General features: G+C 47.6%; 2 protein-coding genes across 6 annotated transcripts in view; one reads left to right on the top strand and one right to left on the bottom strand.

Annotated features, from left to right (window-relative positions):
• Positions 1-22140, bottom strand: part of Macrod1 (mono-ADP ribosylhydrolase 1) — an 899697-nt gene that overhangs the window by 591810 nt on the left and 285747 nt on the right. The window lies entirely within an intron of this gene.
• The window catches only part of Mark2 (microtubule affinity regulating kinase 2), a 64023-nt gene continuing 58576 nt past the window's right edge, over positions 16694-22140 (top strand). Inside the window, exon 1 of one of the 5 annotated variants that reach the window (XM_051146036.1) lies at positions 16694-16756. Coding sequence is in view for 4 of the 5 variants with exons in the window: in XM_051146031.1 (XP_051001988.1) it covers positions 17288-17341 (54 nt within the window). In the remaining variant the exon portion in view is untranslated. Of the gene's footprint in view, positions 16757-16777; positions 17342-22140 lie in introns of those variants that run through there. The other 4 variants (XM_051146031.1, XM_051146037.1, XM_051146033.1 and 1 more) reach the window with 4 other exon arrangements.

Genomic DNA, 22140 nt, shown 5'->3' with positions numbered 1-22140 from the left:
GGTATAAAGACTGAGGGAGAGGTGAAGAAGGTGGCTCATCTCTTAGCAGGAAGAGTCAGGGTGTGCTGTGTGCTGGCTTAAGCTAGATCTCACACTGGATTACTGGGGATTGGCCCTTGGAAGCCATTTGATGTTCTCAGGAGGAACCCCAGAATGTAGAGGGTCCTTGTCCAGTGTCCCCAGCCTTTGTGTGAAGTGAGGTGGGCCACAGGACTCCTGGGTTTACACCTGTCTCTGCAGGTTAGCACAATTTGTATACTCCCTAACCCTGATACGCACTGTCTCTGGAAGCACTGTGTTGGAGTGCGAGGTGGTTTCTGTCCCTGCAATTGCCTGTTTACGTCTATGCCAACTTGTTTCTAAAACATCCTGTCTATCACAAAGTATTGAGGAAACTTACTGAACCTTGTGTTGTAAAATGGTGACCCAAATGCCCCTCTTTGGTTGTGTGAACCTGGCTTGTCCTAGACTGTGAACTCTGTGGTCCAGGGACCACATTACGTTGACTTGGTGTTTCTGGTGCCCTGCGTAGGACGTGGCACGTAAGTGCTCAATAAATGTCTGTCAAATGCCATCTTGGTGTCTAGGTGTTTGTTTTGCGTTAACTTTTTTCTCATAAAGCTAACAGCTCAAACATTCGGCTTTTTTTCATTTTGATACATTCTGTGGCAGTTTCAAACGCATGATTCTCCTCCTAGGTGTTCTCTATGCACAGCCTAAAACAACTCAGTTACAACTGTAAGAAACAACACACACCCCTCAGGGGGAGGGGCTCAGTGTCTCTGGGCTGGTTCTGTACCTATAACCAACTAGCCTCAATTTGAGAGTTCCTACAGCCCTCTCCTGGTTGGTTAATTTGTTATTAGAGGGCTGGTGAGATGGCACATGCCATGTAAATCTGATGACCAGAGGTTCCTTCTCAGAATTTAGATGGTGGAAGAAGTTGCCCTCTGAGCTCTGTGTACCTGGAACTTGGGTACCTGTACTCAGACACCAGTTGCTGTGGCACACACCTTTAATTCCAGCACTCGGGGCAGAGAGACATGCTGATCACTGAGTTCAGAGACCAGTCTGCTCTATGCACTAGACACTGTCTCACAAAACAAAAATTGGGTTAAGGAAGCTTAAAGAGATTGCTTGGCTCATGGGTAAGAGTGCTTGCAGCTGGGCGTGTGGCGCACACCTTTAATCTCAGCACTTGGGAGGCAGAGGCTGGAGGATCTCTGAGTTTGAGGCCAGGCTGGTCTACAGAGGGAGTTTCAGGATGTCCAGGGGTACATAAAAAGAGAAACCCTGTCTTGAAGAAATACAAAACAAAAAGAATGCTTGCTGCTCTTTAATTTCAGCATCCACCTGTAATCCCAGCACTGGGGAGGCAGAGGTGGGTAGATCTCTTGAGTTCAAGGCCAACCTGGTCTACAAATCCAGGACAGCCAGGGCTACACAGAGAAACTCTTGTCTCGAAAAAAACAAAACCAAAAAAGCCCATCAGCACCCATATCCAATGATGTCCTATGCCTGTAACTCCAGCTCTTGGGAATCTGACACTCTTGGCCTCTGTGCATACACACACACAGACACATAAATAAAAGTAATTTTATACTTTTTTGTTGTTTTGTTTTTGTTTTTCGAGACAGGGTTTCTCTGTGTAGCCTTAACTATCTTGGATTCACTTTACAGACTAGGCTGGCCTCGAACTCAAGTGCTGGGATTTAAGGCTTGCGCCTCCACTGCCCAGCTAATTTTTATACATTTTTAATGTGTGTTTATGTTTTGCCTGCATACATGTCTGTGTGATGGTGTCAGATCATTTGGAGTTAGATTACACAGTTGTGAGCCGCCATGTGAGTGCTGGGAATTGAACTCGGGTCCTCTACAAGTAGGAGTGGAGAGATGGCTCTGCTTTAAAGCATTTGCTGCTCTTCCAGAGGACCTGAGTGTGGTTCCCAGTACCCACCTCCGGTGGCTCACAATGGCCTGGGCCTCCAGCTCTAAGGGTGCCTCACAACCCCCTGGCCTCTCTGGGCTCCTGCATGTATGGCATACGTACACAAATTTTGGGGATGTCTGTGGTCTCACATAAGGCAAGGAAACTTGTACTTAGTTTGCTGAGTTTATTATGGAATACACTACCAAGACTGAATAGCATGAGGGTGTCTGTCCTATCAGACATCAGGTGTGTTGCACTGCTGAAGTGGGCTTCCAGGGGAAAATGGAGAGTGGTGCTGAGGGCCTAATCAGCCTCTGGGGCTCCAACCTGTGTGATTTACAATCCTAGTGCCCTGAGAGCCCCAGCTGCCTTAGCTATGCTACTTGGAGTTTTAGGGGGATTCATAGGCAGCCTAGCCTGGCCTCAAACTTGTGCCGTCAGTTCTCCTGCCTTCACTGCTGAGATTGCAGTATGAGCCACCACACCTGGCCCTTACATTCTAAACAGCCACACCTAAAAGATGTTAACTGCTGAATAATCTTGGGTTTTTGTTTTGTTATTCTGTTTTTTGAGACATGGTTTCTCTGTGTAGCCTGGGCTGACCTGGACTGGCTTTGTAGACCAGGCTGGTCTCTGCTTCCCGAGTGCTGGGATTAAAGACGTGCGATACCACGCGTGGCATTAACTGCTAAATAATCCTTTAAAAAAATTTTTAAAAGAAATTTTAAGAGTGTTTTGTTTCCAGGTATTTTTATTTATTTATTTTGGTTTTTTGAGAGGGTTTCTCTGTGTAGCCCTGGCTGTCCTGGTCTTTCTTTGTAGACGACGCTGGCCTTGAACTCATAGAGATCTGCCTGCCTCTGCCTCTCCGAGTGCTAGGATTAAAGGCGTGCACCACCACACACGGATCTTTGTATCTTTCTGTACCATGTGCATGGCAGAAGAGGCCATCAGATCTGGAGTTTGAAAAGGGTTGTGAGCTGGGTGTGGTGGCGCACACCTTTAATCTCAGCTCTCAGGAGGCAGAGGCAGGTGGATCTTTGTGAGTTTGAGGCCAATCTGATCTACAAATCAAGCCCAGGACAGCCAGAACTATAAAAGAAACCCTGTCTCAGAAAAAAAGAAAAGAAAAAAAAAGTGTTGTGAGCTGACTTGTGGATGCTAAAGAGATTGAACCTGGGAACTCTGGAAGACCCAGTGAGTCCTCTTACCCAGTGAGCCCTCTCTCCAGCTCCTAAACAGTATTTCTTGAGCGTCACAGAGCCTGGAGTCTAATGAAAGTGAGCGATGCTTCCTCTCTATTCTGTGCATCAAGGACACAACTGCACAGAGTAGCTGGGCATTGGTGGCGCACGTCTTTAATCCCAGCACTCCGGAAGCAGAGGCGGGAGGATCTCTGAGTTCAAGGCCAGCCTGGTCTACAAAGTGAGTCTAGAACAGCCAAGGCTACACAAAGAAACCGTCTTGAAAAACCAAACCAAACCAAAAAACAAACAAACAAACCAACAACAACAACAAAAACCAACTGCACAGAGTAAATGGCAGAAGGAAGGTTTAGCTTGCAGAAGAGTCAGGCTTACAATTAGCACAGGAGGCAATGGAGGGGGAAAGAAGACGCAGCTTGAATGGAGAGGATGAAACCACTTAGCAAGAGACTTTGCTGCCCTTTGTCCACTGCAGCCCTGCCTTTCCCTCCCGGCCAACTCCCCAACGAGGCATTTGAGGGAGACAGTGTTCACCTGCATCAGTCAGGAGCTGTGATTCACAGTCTGATGTGACTGGCTAGGAAGTGCAAAGGGAAAGAGAAAGTGCTTGCCCAGTTTTCATAAGGAAAAATGAAAAACAAAAAGGAATAGACACTGCCGGAATCCTTGGATCAAAGGCAGAACGCCTACCCTGGTTGTGCCATGAGTCACCCTATATTGTGCCCATTGCACAGGTAAGGCAATCGAGGCATAGGAGGAGGAACATGGTGACCTGTCTTCCAGGGCTAGTAAAAGCATCAGAACCCCAAGCCTAGACCATCTCCATCTCCAGTGTCTGGGCTGTTGTCTATCAGTCCTGGCATTGAATCACATTCTGCCTGGCAGGGCCCCTGGAGGGGCTCACTATAGGTGTAAAAAGGTCATCATGCCAGGCTGGAGAGATGGCTTAGAGGTTTACAGCACTGGTTGCTCTTCCAAAGGTTCTGAGTTCAATTCCCAGCAACCAACCACATGGTGGCTCATAACCATCTGTAATGTGATCTGGTGCTCTCTTCTGGAGTGCAGGTGTACATGCAGGCAGAGCACTGTGGACATAATAAATTAATACCTCTAAAAAGGCTGGGTGTCGTGGCGAAATAAATTTTAAGTTTTAAAAAAAGAGTGATCACTGGGCAGTGGTGGCACATGCCTTTAATCCCAGCACTCCGGAGGCAGAGGCAGGTAGATCTCTGTGAGTTCGAGGCCAGTCTCATCCATACTGGCCTCCAATTTGTGTCAATCCTCCTGCCTCAATGTCTCACATTCTGGGATTTCTTTCTTTCTTTTTTTTTTTTTTTTTTTTTAAATATTTACTTATGTATACAGTGCTCTGCCTGCTTATACCCCTGCAGGCCAGAAGAGGGCATTATATCACATTATAGATGGTTGTGAGCCACCATGTGGTTGCTGGGAATTGAACTCAGGACCTCTGGAAGAACAGTCAGTGCTCTTAACCACTGAGCCATCTTTCCAGTCCTGGGATTACTTTCTTTTTTGTCTTTTTTCTTTCTTTCTTTTTGTTTTTCTGAGACAGGTTTCTCTGTGTAGCCTTGACTGTCCTGGACTCTATTTGTAGACCAGGCTGGTCTCGAACTCACAGTGATTCACCTGCCTCTGCCTCCTGAGTGTTGGGATTAAAGGCATGTGCCAACACTGCCCGGCTCGATTACTTTCAGTGAGCCACTGCAGCAAACCAGTTCCGTTCTCCATCCATTTGGGAGTGGATCTCTAAGCTGGGTCCATATCGTGTCTACTATAACTCCAGATTATTTTAAGGCATATTCCAGACATCGTTTCATCTGGAAGCACTTCTGCTTGTATCTTTAGGAGATTCAGACTCTTCAATAAGTCATATAATTATTGCACTTAAAAAAAAAAAAAAGATCTCTAGCTAGTCAGTGGTGGCTCATGCCTTTAATCCCAGTACTTAGGAGGCAGAGGCAGGCAGATCTCTGCGTTCAAGACCAGCCTGGTCTACCAAATGAATTTCATGACAGCCCAGGCTGCACAGAGAAACCAATCAATCAACCAATCAATCGTCAATAAGTCAGTCAATAAATAAAGGATTTTAAAGTATTTTGTGTGTATGAATGTTTTGTTTGCTTTCTTATTTGCACTGTGTGTGTCCCTAGTGCTTTTGGAGGTCAGAAGGTGGCACTAGATCCCCTGGTAGAGTCACAGATGATTGAGTGTCCCTGTGGGTGCTGGGAACTGATCCCAGGCACTCTGCAAGAGCAATAAGTACTCTTAAACCTTAACCACTGAGCCATCTCTTCTGACTACCTCCTTTTATTCTCTTTTTGTTTTTGTTTTTTGTTGTGTTTTGAGACAGGTGTTTCTCTGTGTAGCTTTGGCCATCTCTCCAGCCCCGACATCAGATGTTTTTATCTACAGTGCCATCTTACCAGCCCCCTGTCCCCTTCTGAGATACAGTCCTATGTAAGTCAGGCTGGCCTCCAACTTGATTCATAGCCCAGGATGACCTTTAACTTCTGAACTTTCTGCCTGTATTTCCCAAGTGCTGGGATTACAGGTGTAAACCACCATGCCCCAGTTGTCTGACACTGGAGATGGGACTCAAGGTTTTGTTCAGGCTAGGCACCAACTGATGAATACATATCCCCAGAACCCTCCTTTGCACCTCTGTCCCTGTAACCCAGGCTGGCCTCACACTATCAGCAATCCTCTTCCTCTTGTTGTTGTTGTTGTTTTATTTTGAGACAGGGTTTCTCTGTGTAGCCTTGGCTGTCCTAGACTCATTTTGTAGACCAGGCTGCCCTCACACTAACAGCGATCTGCCTACCTCTGCTTCCCGAGTGCTGGGATTAAAGGCGTGCACCACCACCACCCGGTCTCTTTTTTCTTTTGGTTTTCAAGACAGAGTTTCTCTGTGTAGCCTTGGCTGTCCTGGGCTTACTTTGTAGACCAGGATGGCCTCAAACTCACAGAGATCCTCTTGTCTCAGCCTCTCTAAGGGCTAGAATTACTAGCATGAACCACCATGCCTGGCAGCCATCTGACTGTTGATGAGAGATCAGTTCAGGACTGTCCCCTGCTCCTCTGAGAGTGCCCAGGGGGGTGGCAGTGTAGCAGCGGCAGCAGAAGATGCCTCTGCTCTAGCTCACTTGCCTACCCGTGGCTTCTTGCCTCCGGCCAGCTGGGGCAGATCAGTTCTGAGGTACCTTGTCCTAAGATGGAGCCTAGGATATCCTGACTCTCAGTGTCTTAGTCCCCACACAGCTCCTATGAAGGGCAGCTTCGGTGGGTCTGTTTTGTGTTGGTCTTGTTGTTGTTTTCTGTTCAGGTGAGAAAGCTGGGAATGGTCCCTGTGGTTATCCTAGTCACTCTACCAAGGAAGCCTGTGGCGCTGCCTCCCAAGCGTGGCTGGGGCTCGTCACATCTTGGCTCCATCTGTTGCAGGGTCCCTTAGTTTCTTGCCTGTGTTTTACTTTGAGACATACTCTCGCATAGTCAAGGCTGGCCTCGAACTATGAAAGCAAAAATGGCCTTAAGTTTCTGTGTGTATCACCTACCAGCTAAGCTGCGTAACCAGCTTGCTTCTTCTGGAAGGAAAGAGTTTAGTCAAGAGACTAAACAATTAGACAGTTGTTTTGTTTTGTAACACAATCTCAATCGTATATGCTCGCTGTTCTTTAACAAAATCCCAACCATTCAATTCTGCCAATACAGACTCGGAGAGCCAGATGCTCAGGTGAAAGCCTGCTAGCTCAGAGAGCCAGAGAAAATACCCAGCTGATCTTCCTCCTCAGCCAGTGCCCCAAAAGAAAGGCTCTTTTTCCATGCTTTCTTAAAAAAAAAAAAAAAGACTGGGACACATAGATGTGGGGATGGTACTGGAGAAAGGGCTCAGAGGTTAAGAGCACTGGCTGTTCTGCCAAAGGTCCTAAGTTCAATTCCCAGGTCACCACATGGAGGTTCACAACCATCTATAATGAAAGCTGGTACTCTCTTCTGGCCTGTGGACACATATGCAGGCAGAATACTGTATAAATAATAAATAAATCTTAAAAAACAAAAGAAAACCCAAAAAACGAAAAATCCCTCAAACTGAATGCCCCTGCTTCTACCTCCTGCTCATCCTTCCATCTATCCTCCTGACTCTGTCTTGTTTCTTCCCTATGTTTACTTCCTGTCAACTGGTTGCTTGTTCCACCTCTTGACCTATGGTTGACTTTATTTAATCCTGTTTAGAATATTCTAGCAGAAAGCTCTTGAATTAAAGGTGTGTGCTAAGCCACATCACAACTAGAAACAGGTTTTTATAGTAAACAGCACAATTTTGGGGTTCATAGTGTGATCAAATATCCTGCAACCAACAGTTGTGGGGTTTTTTGTTTTTTCTTTTTTGTTTTTGAGACAGGGTCTCCCTGTGTAACAGTGTAGGCTGTTCTGGAACTTAATTTGCAAGGCTCTGTCTCTCAAGTGCTGAAATTAAAGGCGTGAGCAGACATAGATAAAGAATTGTTTATCAAGAAGAGACTTAAAGCCGGGCGTGGTGGCGCACGCCTTTAATCCCAGCACTCGGGAGGCAGAGGTAGGCGGATCGCTGTGAGTTCGAGGCCATCCTGGTCTACAAAGTGAGTACAGGATGGCCAAGGCTACACATAGAGAAACCCTGTCTCGAAAAACCAAAAAAAAAAAAAAAAAGAGAGAGACTTAATACCCTATGAGCATATACAGGGGGAGGAGGTCCCCCTCAGTCACAGGTGGAGGGGAATAAGGGGAAAATAGGAGGGAGGGAGGAATGGGAGGATACAAGGGATGGGATAACAATTGAGATGTAATATGAATAAATTAATAAAAAATATTTTTAAAAAAGAGTTTTTTATTTATCAAAGCTAAGCAAAGCAAACACTCTCAAGAGTGGGTTACACCAAGGTGGAGAGCACCTAGTGGCGGCGCTGCTGTGGTAGCACACACATACATACATAGGTATTAATTTAGATTTATTAGTACAGACTCAGAAGGAGGAAATATTAGCCCAAGACAAAAGACAGAGCTTGGGCTGGAGATCGGAGGTGCCTGCCCACGGCACCCGGAGTTTCACGATTTGCAGCAGCAGTGGAGACCTCCAAGTCTGGTCCATGGACGGTACCGTTTCTTCTGTTGGATAAATGATCTGCTAGACGCCCGAGAACTATGCCAGGGGAATTGCCCCGAGGAACTGATACTCAGAAGGTTTCATTCCTGTTTCCCTTAATCTCCTTCCCTTCCTGTTTAGGGTAGTCAGGTCGTAAGGAAGGCATATGCCTTTAATGAATCCCTAATAAAGTAGAATCGTTAAGGAATCGGTGCCAACAGTTATGTGTATACATATTTTGCCTGCATGTATGTATGCGTACCCTGTACATGCTCTCCGAGGTGAGAAAAAGGGATTAGATCCCCCAGGACTGGAGTTAGAGACAGTGTGAGCCACCATGTGGCTTCTGGGAACCAAACTTGGATCCTCAGGAAGAGCAGCAAGTGCTCTTAACAGCTCTTAACTCCTAACAATCTTTCTAACACCTTGATTAAGGATTGTGGTTTTTATTTTTGTTTTGTTTTTAAGATTTTTTAAATTATGTATACACTACTTTGCCTGCATGACACCTGCATGCCAGAAGAGGGTATCTGATCACATTATAGATGTTTGTGGTTGCTGGGAATTGAACTCAGGACCTCTGGAATAGCAGTCAGTGCTTTTAACCTCTAAGCCATCTCTCCAGCCCAGGATTGTAAAGGTATTTTTGTTTGTTTGTTTGTTTGTTTGAGACAAGGGTCTCACTATGTAGCCCTGGATGGGCTGGAGTTTGCTATGTAGATTCAGCTAGCCTTGAACTCACTGAGATCTGCCTCCCTTTGCAGAGTGTGCTATTAAAAACATTTGCCACCATGCCTGGGTCATAAAGATTGTTTTGTTTTGTTTTTCGAGACAGGGTTTCTTTGTGTAGCCTTGGCTGTCCTGGACTCACTCTGTAGACCAGGCTGGCCTCAAACTCACAGCGATCCACCAGCCTCTGCCTCCCAAGTGCTGAGATTAAAGGCGTGCGCCACCACCGCCCGGCTCATAAAGATTTTTAATCTAAAGTTTATTTGTGTGTGTATGTGCACATGCCACACGGATATGTGCAAGTTAGAGGACAACTTTTGGGAGCTCTCTCTTTCTCTCTCTCTTTCTACCCTTTGGCTTAAATTCAGGTTATCAAGCTTGGCAGGAAGTACCCTAGCCTACTGAGCAATCACAATAGCCCTCTTAAAGAAGTATTTTGTAGAGCCGGGCGAGGTGGCACACGCCTTTCAGGAAGATCACTGTGAGCCAGTCTGGCCTACAAAGTGAGTCCAGGATAGCCAAGGCTACACAGAGAAACCTTGTCTTGAAAACAAAACAAAAAAGAAATTATGAGATAGGTGATGTATTCATTAGATAAGGCAACACTTATTCCTTCTAAAATTATGGTGGAAAAGATCTCCCCCCTCCCTTTTTTTTTTTTTTAAAGATTTATTGGCTGGGTGGTGGTAGCGCCAGGCCTTTAATCCCAGTACTTTGGAGGCAGAGGCAGGTGGATCTCTGTGAGTTCAAGGCAAGCCTAGTCTACAGACAGAGTTCCAGGACAGTCAGAGCTATTACACAGAGAAACCCTGTCTTGAAAAACCAAAAAAAAAAAAAAAAAAAAAAAGAAAGATTTATTTTTTATTATGTATACAGTGCTCTTCCTGCATGTACACCTGAAGGCCAGAAGAAGGCATCAGATCACATCATAGCTGGTTGTGAACCACCATGTGGTTGCTTGGAATTTAACTCAGGGCCTCTGGAAGGGCAGTCAGTGCTCTTAACCTCTGAGTCATCTCTCCAGCCCCCCAGATCTCCTTTTTTTGTTTTTTGTTTTTTGTTTTTTTTTTTTTGGTTTTTCGAGACAGGGTTTCTCTGTGTCGCCTTGGCCATCCTGGACTCATTTTGTAGACCAGGCTGGCCTCGAACTCACAGCAATCCGCCTGCCTCTGCCTCCCGAGTGCTGGGATTAAAGGCGTGCGCCACCATGCCCGGCCAGATCTCCTTTTTAATATATATTTTTTCATGGTCCTCTAGAAAAATGTATAAAAGGGATGTGGGGTTAAAGCCATAACAGAAGTGATGTCTTTTTGTCTGTTTGTCTGTTTTTGTTTTTCTAGACAAGAGTTTCTCTGTGTAGCCTTGGCTGTCTTGGACTCGCTTTGTAAAACAGGCTGGCCTCGAACTCACAGCGATCCATTTGTCTCTGCCTCCTGAGTCCTGGGATTACAGGTGTGCGCCACCTCAACTGGCTTGAAAGAGGATCTTAAGTAGCCCAGGATGATATCTGATTCTCTATGTAGACAAAAGTGGCATTGAACTCCTGATCCTCCTGCCTCTACCTCCCAAGTACTGAGACGACAAGCATGAGCCACCATACTCAGCTTCTTTGAAGTCTTTGTTCAAGTGTCACCTCTTACCTTCCAAACCATCTCCTTAGCCATCTGTTTGTTTTTCTGTGTTCTTATTTTTCTTCTATTTATTTTCTTTTGGGATTTTATTTATTCTTTGACAATTCCTTACGTATGAACAATGTACCTTGATCATATCCACTCCCTTTCTCCTGCCCATTCCCTTGACAATATTCCCAACAGGCCTTCTTCCTACATTTCCTTTCTTTCTTTCTTTCTTTCTTTCTTTTTGTTTGTGACAGGATTTCTCAGTGTGGCCCTGGCTGTTTTGGATCTTGCTCTATAGACTAGACCAGGATGGCCTCGAACTCACAGAGATTAGCCAGCCTCTGCCTCCTGAGTACTGGGAATAAAGGTGTATGTCACTATGGGGCACAGTGCAAAATGAAAATGAGGGGCTTTGGGTCTGGGGAGATGATAACTCAGTCAAATGCTTGCCAGGAAAGCATGGGGACCTGTGTCATATCCCCAGCAACTAACATAAAAAGCCTGGTTGGGGTGTGGGAGCATACCTTGGCGCTAGGATGTGGTAACAGGCAGGTCCCTAGAACCTGTCTGCCAGCCAACCTAGCCGATTTGAACTCCAGGTCCAGTGAAAGACTTGTCCTTCAAGCCAGGCACAAAAAGTGCACACCTTTAATCCCAGCACTAGGAGTTAAAGGCAGGAGGATCTCTGTGAGTTTTAAGGCCAGCCTGGACTACATAATGAGTTCTAGGACAGCCAGGGCTACACAGAGTCTTTGTCTCAAAACAAAAACACAAACAAACAGACAAAAACCAATAGCAGCTGGGGGCTGGGGAGACTGTTCAGTAGAGAAGAGCACTGACTGCTTTTGCAGAGGACTTGAGTTAGTTCCCAACACCCACATGGTGACATATAAACCATCTGTAAACTGGGCACTCAGGGAAGGCGGGAGGATTGCTGTGAGTTCAAGGCAAGCCTGGTCTACAAAGGGAGTCCAGGACAGCCAAGGCTACACAGAGAAACCCTGTCTCGAAAAATAAAAACAAACAACAACAACAACAACAACAACAAAGAAAGAAAGAAAGAAAACTGTAACATCTATAATATGATGCCCATAGCATCAATTCCAGGAGATCTAACACCGTCTTTTGAACTCAGAGGGCGCCAGGCTTGCACATAGTGATCAGACATATATGCAAACATGCAGGTGAAAACATTCATATACAGCTTTTATTAAAAAAAAAGGAAGGAAGAAAAAAAAGAAGCAGTATGTGGTGGCGCACGCCTTTAATCCCAGCACTCAGGAGGCAGAGGCAGGTGGATCCCTATGAGTTCAAGGTCAGCCTGGTCTACAAAGCAAGTATAGGACAGCCAAGGCTACACAGAGAAACCCTGTCTCAAAAAACAAAACAAAACAAAACAAAAAAGATAGAAAGAAAGAAAGAAAAAGAAAAGATAAAGAACAAGATGGTTGGTTATTTATAGCCTTCAATCCAAGCATCCAAGCACGTATGAGGCAGGCAAATTGTTGTGAGTTCGAGGCCAGCCTGTGGTCTATATAGTGAGTTCCATGATAGCCAGGACTCTCAAAACCAGAAAACAAACAAAGAAAGGAACAAAAGGAAGTTAGAAAACTAGTGAGACAGATGGTTTAGTGGATAAGGCACTTGCCCCCAGGCCTGAAGACTTGAGTTTCCACTCCAGTGGGAGGGAGAGCCAACTTCCACAGGGTGTCCCTGGTCTCCGCATGCACTTTGTGGGATATGCCCCCCCACACAGACATACACAAATCAATAAATGTAAGCAAAAACAAAAACCAAGACAGGGAGGGACTGAGAAAAGACAATCCATGTTGGTCAGTGTGACATGTGTTCAAGTGTACCCACACACACATGAGCACAACCATACAAATGTATACATCTAATGTATACACCACACAACATAGGTGTCTCCTTTGCTAATTTTTTTCACAACAATGGCAACTTTACATTAAATCAAATCCGGAGCTCTTCTGAGAGTGGGGTTTCGTGTGACTGCATAGGTCCCTGGCCCACCGGAGAGTTGAGCTAACTTCAGATGGCTCTGGAATTGGACGTGATATTCTGGTGTGTCCAGAGGCTGGACCAGATGGAGTCTGGGTGGGCCAACTGGGAGAGGAGGAGAGGAGCAGAGGAGTGACCAAGAGAAAGGTGAGGGTTTGAATGGGGTCTTGAGGCAGATTCATTCAGGGTTGGGAGGGACACCTGAATGTGTCTGCCTTTACCCTTCAACAGGTCCCTCTCTCCTCCCTGCTCTTCAGAATTTGGTCCTAGAAGTGACACCTGGCACAGGATCGGCAGTGTGGCTCCCTTTGGCCACCAGAGGGCAGATCATTCTCATGTTTGAATTTGGGGTGGGGGCGTGGCATGGACTCCATGCCCTTTCCCACAACTCTATAGCTCTGCTCTCCCTGGCTTCTTTCCCAGAGGTGGAGCTGCTGTGCGGTACGGGGAGGTTTCCTGCAGCCCTGTGGATTGACTAGTTCCGTGGACCCGTTGCCTTTCAAGATCCTTTACTCCCCTCTACACCTGCCCAGCTCTCACTGTAATTGAGCGGATCGTGTGTGTCACTCAGTCATTGCTCAGAAGTTGGACGACCCAGTGACCCCAGGAGCTCTCTCAGCTTCTTCACATTCAGGGACCTAGGCTTCGTCCAGCCCGTTGAGCCTAGGGCGAGAGTCGGGGAGCTAGTTCTAACTTCTACGGGATGAGGGGCAGAGACAGTCTGAAGCCGAAGTCAAGCTGGGCTGCTTACTGCCTCTGCTTGGTGGGACTCCAACAGTGCATTGTCAGCTACAAAGTTCGGGCTTGAAGACTGTAATCAAGTTACAGACAAAAATGAGTATGCATAAGGCTCACAGTGTTTTACGAAGCCTATGGTTTTGTGTTGGGCACAGATTGGTCAGACCTGGGAGACTGCGGAGGGTTGCCACATGGATTTCCCATTAAAAGAACCAGAAGCAGCTGGGCGTGGTGTCGCACGCCTTTAATCCCAGCACTTAGGATGCAGAACCAGGAGCTCTCTCCAAAGCTGAAAAGGGCCTCAGAGCTGTCGGTTCAGTAAATCCACTTATCAATAGAGATTGAAGCCCAGGAAAGGAGAGACATCTTCAAGATGTCTGGTCCACTCATTCCCAGGCTTGGTCATCTGCCCTCCCCCCCATACCAAGACAGGGTCTCACTATGTAATCCTGGCTGTCCTGAAACTCACTCTGTGGACCAGGCTGACCTTGAACCCACAGAGATGCACCTGCCTCTGCTTCCCAAGTGCTGGGATTAAAGGCGTGCGCCACCACCGCTCAGCTAGGGAATGTTTTTAAAGTTTTAGTTTTACTTTTAGAGTTTTAGCTGCTTGCCTATATACACACTGTGCACACACAGCATCTGTGGAGGCCAGAAGACGCATGTGCACTGCCATGGGACCAAACCCATGTCCTCTGAAAGAGCAGCAAGTGCTTTCATCTCTGAGACACCTAGCCAGCTGCTTGTTTTAGTGGTTTTTTTTTTTTTTTTTTTGCTTTTTGAGACAGGGTTTCTCTGTGTAGCCTTGGCTGTCCTAGACTTGCTTTGTAGACCAGGCTGGCCTTGAACTCACAGCGATCCGCCTGCCTCTGCCTCCCGAGTGCTGGGATTAAAGGCATGCGCCACCACGCCCGGCATTGTTTTAGTGTTTTTGAGACAGGTTTACTAAGCACTTCCTTGCCTGTTCTGAAACTCATTATGTAGACCAGGCTGGCCTCGAACCATATATCCTTTTTTTTCCAAGACAGCATCTCTCTGTGTAAGCCTTGGCAGGCCCAGACTCACTCTGTAGACCAGGCTGGCCTGGAACACACAGAGATCCACCTGCCTCTGCCTCCCGAGTGCGGGGATTAAACCATATGTTCTTTTGCCTCTGCTTTTCTCGGGCTAAGATTGCAGGGACGGACCAACATACTCAGTCTGAGGAGTCCTTTTGGTTTGGTTGTCTGTTTTATCTTTTTGGAGGTAGGGATTGACCCCAAGACATGCTATGGGTGTCAGTTAAGTAGCCCTCTCTCACCATCAGACAACCCCAGGAATCCTTATTTTCTTTTCTTTCTTTTTTTCTTTTTAATATTTATTTATTATGTATACAGTATTTTGTGTGCATGTACACCTGCAGGCCAGAAGAGGGCACCAGATCTCATTGTAGATGGTTGTGAGCCACCATGTGGTTGCTGCGAATTGAACTCAGGACCTTTGGAAGAACAGCCAGTGCTCTTAACCTCTGAGCCACTTCTCTAGCCCTGAATCCTTATTTTTCAATGAGTGCCTAGTGTCCCGTTCCCCCCCCCCCCCCGCCAGAGAGCTGGGATTACAGGTATGTGCCACTGTGCCTGGCTACCTTGTAGAATATTTTAAAAGGTAATTTAAGGCCAGGCATGGTAGTATACACTTGCAATCAAGGTACTTAGGAAACGAAGATGGGAGGATCAGGAGTTCAGTTCCACCCCTCGGGTGCATATCTCTGCCAGCCTGGGCTACTTGATACCCTGTTTCCACAAAGAAAGAAAGAAAGGAAGAAAAAATCAGGCTGGGCATGGTGGTGCACACCTTTAATCACAGCACTTGGGAAACAGAAGCAGCTATAGTGAAACCTAGTCACAAAATTCAAAACAACAGCAAAAAAAAAAAAAAAAATGCTTTGTGTGATTTAAAAATATTTATTTGGGGCCGGGCGGTGGTGGCGCACACCTTTGATCCCAGCACTCAGGAGGCAGAGGCAGGTGGATCTCCGTGAGTTCAAAGCCAGCCTGGACTACAGAGCAAGTTCCAGGACATCCAGAACCATTACAGAAAGAAACCCTGTCTAGAAAAACAAACAAAAAAAATTATTTGAATGTGTACATGTTTGTGCTTTTATGGGTTTATTATGTGCACCACTTGCACGTAGGTGCTGTAGATTCTAGAAGGCATCAGACCCTCTGGACCTGGAGTTACAGGAATGAGCCACCATGTGGGCGCTGAGACTCAAATCAGGTCCTCTGGGAAAACAGTAACTGCTCTTAATCTTTGAGCCCATTTCGTGATATTTACTTAATTTTTGTGTGTATGGGTGTTTTGCCTGTACATAGGTCTGTGCAATTGCATGTCTAGTGGAGGCCAGATACAGGTGCCATCTCACCTGGAACTGGCTAACAGTTGTTAGCCACCATATGGGTGCTGGGTACTAAAACTAAGTCCTCTTGGAAAGCAACCAGTGCAGTGCTCCCTCTTGACTTCTGAACCATTTTGCTAACTTATAAAAACTATTCTAATTACCTCTTAATTTAGTGTATAGGGTAGCATGCTCATGGAAGTCAGAGGACAACAGTTTAGACTGGGTTCTCTCCCTTTCACTATGGGACCCAGGGATCAAAGTGAGCTAATTTGCCCGCCCTTGTTACGTGATCCCACACCTCCAAGATCATACAAGCATTTCCTTAGGACAGAGCTGCATCCTAAAGGTGGGTTGCCTGTCCACTGTCAAGTTTCAAGGACGTTGATTGGAGCCTGTCTCAGGCATGCAGAGCAGTGAGGGGACTCACTCAACATGAGGCTGTCGGATGGACATCTAGAAGACAAGATAGAAGATGGGCGGATGTGCAAAGCAGGAGACAGGCAACAGGGTGACACCACATTTGGCAGTTGACTCACGTTGATAGAAAGGTTGAACGATAAGGTGAGTTTTATGAGCCAACGGACAAACATGTTGATAGGAAGTTGGCGTGAGGATCAAAAGATGCCAGTCGCAGGAACAGCTAATAGTATTTTCTAAGAAGTGAAACAACAGGTACAGGTGACCCACGCCTATTGAAGGTTTGAAAATAAACGAAAACTGACGGAAAGAAACGAAGAGATAGACTCTTAACTTCGGCCGGTCTCGGGTGTTGCCGGAAATGGCTAACTACCGCCCTCCGCTGAGCCACGGAATGGGGGCGTGGCCGGTTAACACACGCGGAGCTTCTTCGGGTGTTTCCGGAAACTGCCGAAAGACAGCTTCAAGGGGGCGGAGAAAGGCAGGTGGGCGTAGCTGCTGGTTGGCTCTGGAGGTGCGGGGAGTCTCTTCGTGGATTTCCGTAAACAGAGCCGAAGCTTGGTCTTCGGAATCGAGGAGGTGCGCGCGTCCTCGGGGATTACCTTCTTCGGTAGTTTCCGGAATTCACCCATAGTCTGGGCCGAGAGGAAAAGGCTCCCCCCCCTCCCGTTCCTAGTTGTTTCGGATGTTTCCGGCTCTTGCCGGCGGAAAGAGCCGAGGGCTGGCGGTGGTGGCGGCCATGTTGGGAGCAGCAGGTCCGGCGGCGGCTGCCTGTGTGCCGGGCGCGGAGCAGTGCGGCTGAGGGCAGGGGAGGAGCGAGGCAGGCGGCCGGCTGCGGCGGCTAAGAGTAGGCGGAGCGGCGCCGCCGGGCCGAAAGGCAGCACAACCCAGCCGGGGGTCGGGGGGGTGCGGTTCGGAGCCGGCGAGGCCTAGCCCGAGCGGTGCATCCCCGGGCTGGCGTGAGCGGTCGCCCGGCCTCCCCGCACCCCCGGCCGGGGCCCATGCAGCGGGTGCTCCTGCTGTGAGAAGCCCCGCCCGGCCGGGCTCCTAGCCTTCCCTTTCCTCCCTTCCTCCAAGCTTCTCGGTTCCCTCCCCTGAGATACCGGCGCCATGTCCAGCGCTCGGACCCCCCTACCCACGCTGAACGAAAGGGACACGGAGCAGGTAAGGAGCCCAGAGGGCTCCCCCAATTCTGTAGCTGGGCCCCTGCACCTTGTAGAGCCTCCTCCCTCTGCTCTCCTCGTGCTCCTGCTGCCTCCTGCAAGCCTCCGCTGTCCTGTCATCTGGCCCCCGGCTCCAGCCCTGCACACCCCTCCTCCGAGTCCTGACCTGGGACCCCACCTTGTCCTGACTGTGCTGCACACTTGTACCTCTGCCAGGCTCCCCTCTCCTCTCTCCGCCCTCCTGCGTTCTTCCGTGCTATCTCCCCAGCTTCCCCTTCTCTTCCCTTTTCTCTCAGGGGCCTTTCTGGTCTTCCTCCACCCACGCTTAAAGCAGCCACCTTCCTGCTCTTCGAATAACACCCTGCGATTTGCCGCGGATTGTTGCCCACCTCTTCCTGCATCTCTCTAGCCTTGTATCCCCACTGCCCGCACCGGCTCTCCCAGCCCTCGGTTTTCTCCCTTTAGGGTCCTTGCCTCGTAGTGTGTTCTTGGTCCCTAGCCCCTTTCACTTCCCTAGCTTTTTCTATCCTCCTTTCCTGTTCCAAATTGGGCTCTCCCTGTTGCTTGCAACCCACCAGCTCCACCCTCGTCACCTTTCCAAATCGTTCGCCTACTCTTTGCTCATCTCTTTCCCTTCTTTTCGGCAGGAGCTCCCTGGCTCCTGGCACTGGCATGTGTCGCTTCCGTGTTTCCCATACAGCTGTCATGCGCATAGTTTTCCCACAGGTTGCCTTTGGGGTTCCAGTCGCTGCTCCCTTCAGAGTGTTTGGATTGCTCCTGCTCTCTTCCCTCTGGGGTTTGATATTTAAGTCCCTGGGCCTCCTGTCTGATACTCTTCCAGATTAGTCCTGGAGTTTGGCTCTCCCGTGCGAAAGACAGTGTTTCCGCCTGGCTGTATTAACATAACCTGTTGCTCAGTCTTTCGCGGGCTACATCAACGGCATCAGCCCCTGCGTTACAGCCTACTTACACCGCAGCACAAATTCGGATACTGAATGCCTCTCCAAACCGCTGCCTGTCACTTCTCATAGTGTCTTCGTCCTTGTTTGCTACTTCCTATAGCTCAACCTCCACCCCACCCCCATCTTTATTAAGTATGCATCTTAATCAGTGCTGCCTTTCATGTCCACTTGAGTCTCCTGCCCACTTCACTGTTTATTTACACCCATGTGCTCCGTCCATTCCCTTTCTATTGGCTAGGCCTTGCCATTCCCAGGATGTATGCTACCTACTTAGGCTGCCTGTCAGCCGCTGGGCCTTATACTCTGCCTGGCAATCACTGCAGTTTGTCACCCAAGCCTTTGCCTTTCCTGTGTCATCCTCTCACCTCTGAGCCACGGTGTCCACTTTCCACTTCTCTTTGTTTCACTGTCTCCAGTGTCCCTTGCTGCCTGCTTTTTGGACTGTCTTCTGCCTGTCATATGTTTCTGGGTGAATTTTACTAAACACAAGCTTGTGTTGAAAAAGGAGCATGCTTTACCCACCAGCACCATTTGTACTTGCCTCTTGTTACCCGTTTTCTTTGTAGCCAGGTAAGCTAGAGCTGCTGTTGTATTTGCTTAGCATTAACTTCCTTCTTTGAAAAGCCTTCTTTATCTCTTCCCTTACTGTACATTCCTGCTGTGTTACTCGCTTGCTGTCTGTGACCTGGGCACTTAGGAACCAAAGAGGAATCAGGACAGTCTTCCTCTGTCACGGTGGACCCAAACTACTTATAGACCGTTTGCTTTGGGGACAAAGCCAGATGGGAGGGGGTGGGGGGATGGAGAGGGATGGATGGTTGATTTATTTCATCACTGGGCCTGGCAGCTGGTCCTGCCTGGGACAGAGGTCTTTGGAAATTGAGGAGCTTGCTCTGCATTGCACAGTCCCTTGCTTGCCAGTTGCATCTCTCCTTCTGGGAAACACTTTCTCTAGGCTCTTTAGAGGTTGCTCTGTATATCCCTTTTCCTTACCTTTGTTTTAGTAGGTCGACCTTGCCTAACTGGAGAACTTTTCCAGACTGTCAATTATAAGCAGGGAGGAGGCAGCTGAGTGACTGACTGGCACCTTCAGGCATCTGGGGAGTGGTTGGCCTGCATGTTGCCCAGAGAGGCCATGGGGGCATTGTGTCAGGCGGAGAATGGCCTCTGTGTGGTTCCTTGTGCTGTTTACTAAATGTAAACACATTATCAGTCCACTTGAGTGTTTTCTTGTTATGTGTGCTCAGGTGAGCTTCTATGCTGATGGATCTTGCAGTTTGGATTTGGTGCATGTGCACTGATTTCAGAGAGTGGTAATCAGTGACCGGTTTGGCACGTGAGCCACTCTGAGAACTTAGTCCAGAGCAGAGGCTGCGTTGTCATCTTGCTCCGTTCTTTATATCGAGCTCGTAGTTCCTGATTGTTCACTCAAAGCACTGTCAACTTCATATTCTGCCTCCTCCTGGGGGAAACTTGGACTTGGAAAAGCTGGATGCACACCTATTACAGGTGCCTAGCTGTTTCTTTTTGTTTCTTGCGCTGCTAGAGATTGGCTCAGCCTTGCTCTTGATAGACAAATGCTGTACAGTGAGTGATTCCCCCAGCCCAACCCTTTATTTAGCAAAACAAAACAAACACAAGGCAGCATCATCCATCCACCTTCTTTGGAGTAGACCCTGCACCAGGTGAAACTGAGTAGCCTGTCCTCCATTGTAAAAGCTCAGCCATTGCAGTCACCACAGTGTTAGGAAATAAAAAGCAAAGCATTTGAGTGGGCAGGTCCCTCTCCACTGTCACCTTATTTAGATTTAAATTATTTAAACTGGTTTTACTAGAGAATAGGTAGACAAACTTCAGCAGATGTTTTCAACCTCTTGTGCCTTTTCCCCCTTTCTTTAAAATTGTGGCTGATAAGCTGTTTCTAGGAGCTCTTTGATCACATCTGAAACACACAGAACATGTTGAAGCATAAAAATAAACCTTATGCTGCAGGAGATTGCCTGTTTGCTGTCAACTCTGCTTCTAACAGTGAAAGTAGATAAAAGAAAGCCACGCTCTGTCTTGAAGATAATTTTGGTGACACCTGATTTTAGATGTGCATTTTTACCATAGATGGCTTCCTTTTGCAAGATTCTGACCTGGGGCTACTAATTTCGGGGTTTCTTAAGTCTGTGAGCTGAGCTTTCTGTGAGCTGCTTTTCCAAATGGCTCTGCTGGCCTGGAGGCTTGGCAGCCTTGAAAGCAATCAGCAAGATGACTGTTTGTCTTCTAGCCAGCAGCCGCCTTCACAGTCAAGTATGGAGAAGGGTACAACTTCCAGAGTTCACCTGCCCCAGGCCAGAGCGGTCCCTAACCCCTGGGGGAGGGGACAAGTGGCTTCAGACCCTGGAAACAAAGGGCACCTGGTAGAATACAGGAGTCTTTTGCTACACATCAGTCAAATGACAGTGCTGCACCAACTCTTCTAGGGAGTGGGTGGCAGAATATATTCTCAAAGAGGAGGAGTTTGGAAGATTAATGAAGAGGGCAAATCTAGTTGCAGAATCCTGTAAAAACATACCGCTGAGGGCTGGCAAATGGCTTAGTGGGTAAGGGCACTTGCCACCAGCCTACTGACTTGAGTTGGATCCCCAAGATTGGCATACTTGAAGAGCTGAGCCCACTTAGAAAGATGTCCTCTTACTCCATACACACATGTGTGCCCTCCCTCACATGCACATACATACATATACACACACTTAAAAAATGGAATAATAATAAAAATGACAACAAAAAGCCCCTTACCCCAGGCAGTTGTGTGCTTTTGGAACCCTGGGTACTCGGGAGGTAGAGGCAGGAGAGTCACAAGGTGAAGGTCTGTCCGCACTACAAGATAAATTCAAGACTAGCAACTTAGTGAAACAGTCTCTCAAACCCAAAGTAAAAAGACTGTAGATGTAGTGGTGTAGCATTTGCCCAGCATGGACATGGCTGAGGGTTCACTCTCCATTGAAGTGCATGTGAAGATGGGTTTGGTTGCAGAATTAAGCCATTCCATATACACATTGTGAGGTTCCAGTTTCCTTTTGGTCAACGCTGCACAGAATACTTCATTTTTGATGATGTGGGATTCTGTGGTTTGACTCTTGATGATGGGGTGGGGCTCCTGCCCTTGGGGAAGGGATATGGGTGAATATGGAACCCCACAGTTTCACCTGCTGGGTCTTAAACACTGTGTATGAGGGTTGCTGGAGTAATGTCTCTCTGGACAAGACAGTGACATTATACCCTTTGACCTTAGAAGGAACTCTCTCTAGTGAATTATAGTAATGCTTCTCCATTCTGTGGATTTGGGGAACTAGCTAAACAGATGGTGCAAGTAGTGGTTGAAAGTTGGCCTGCTTCAGATTGCAATCACGTATGCATAGAGATAGCTGCATCTTTCAGACTGTGACCATGGCCTGGGCTGGGAATCTTGAGCATACATGTCTTGGCAGAGTTGATTTCTATGAGGAGAAAGAGATGGAGAGCCTTGTTTGTCTGAGGGTTTGCATGGTAAGCTCTCAGGAGTCAGTGTTTCTTTGGTTAGACTGTTTCTCTTTGACCAGAACAGCCTGATTCTCAATGGGTGTGTGACTAGGACTAACCCAGGCCTTTGTGAGCAGCTTTCTTGTGGAGCACTTAGCTACCTAACTAGTGGTTCTCTTTCCCCAGGAGCTTCCGTGAGGTTTCTACATATGTATTACGTTGACTTGAATGAATATTTTATGCTTAGAATGCAGTCAGGCCTGAGACTTTGTGGTATGTTATTGACAAGTGGGGTGGGGGCTGGGCAGCACCTTTGGCCCCATGATAGTGT

This window comes from Acomys russatus, chromosome 5 (genome assembly GCF_903995435.1).
Source record: "Acomys russatus chromosome 5, mAcoRus1.1, whole genome shotgun sequence".
Classification (NCBI taxonomy): domain Eukaryota; kingdom Metazoa; phylum Chordata; class Mammalia; order Rodentia; family Muridae; genus Acomys; species Acomys russatus.
This window is presented reverse-complemented; position numbering and strand designations above follow the sequence as displayed.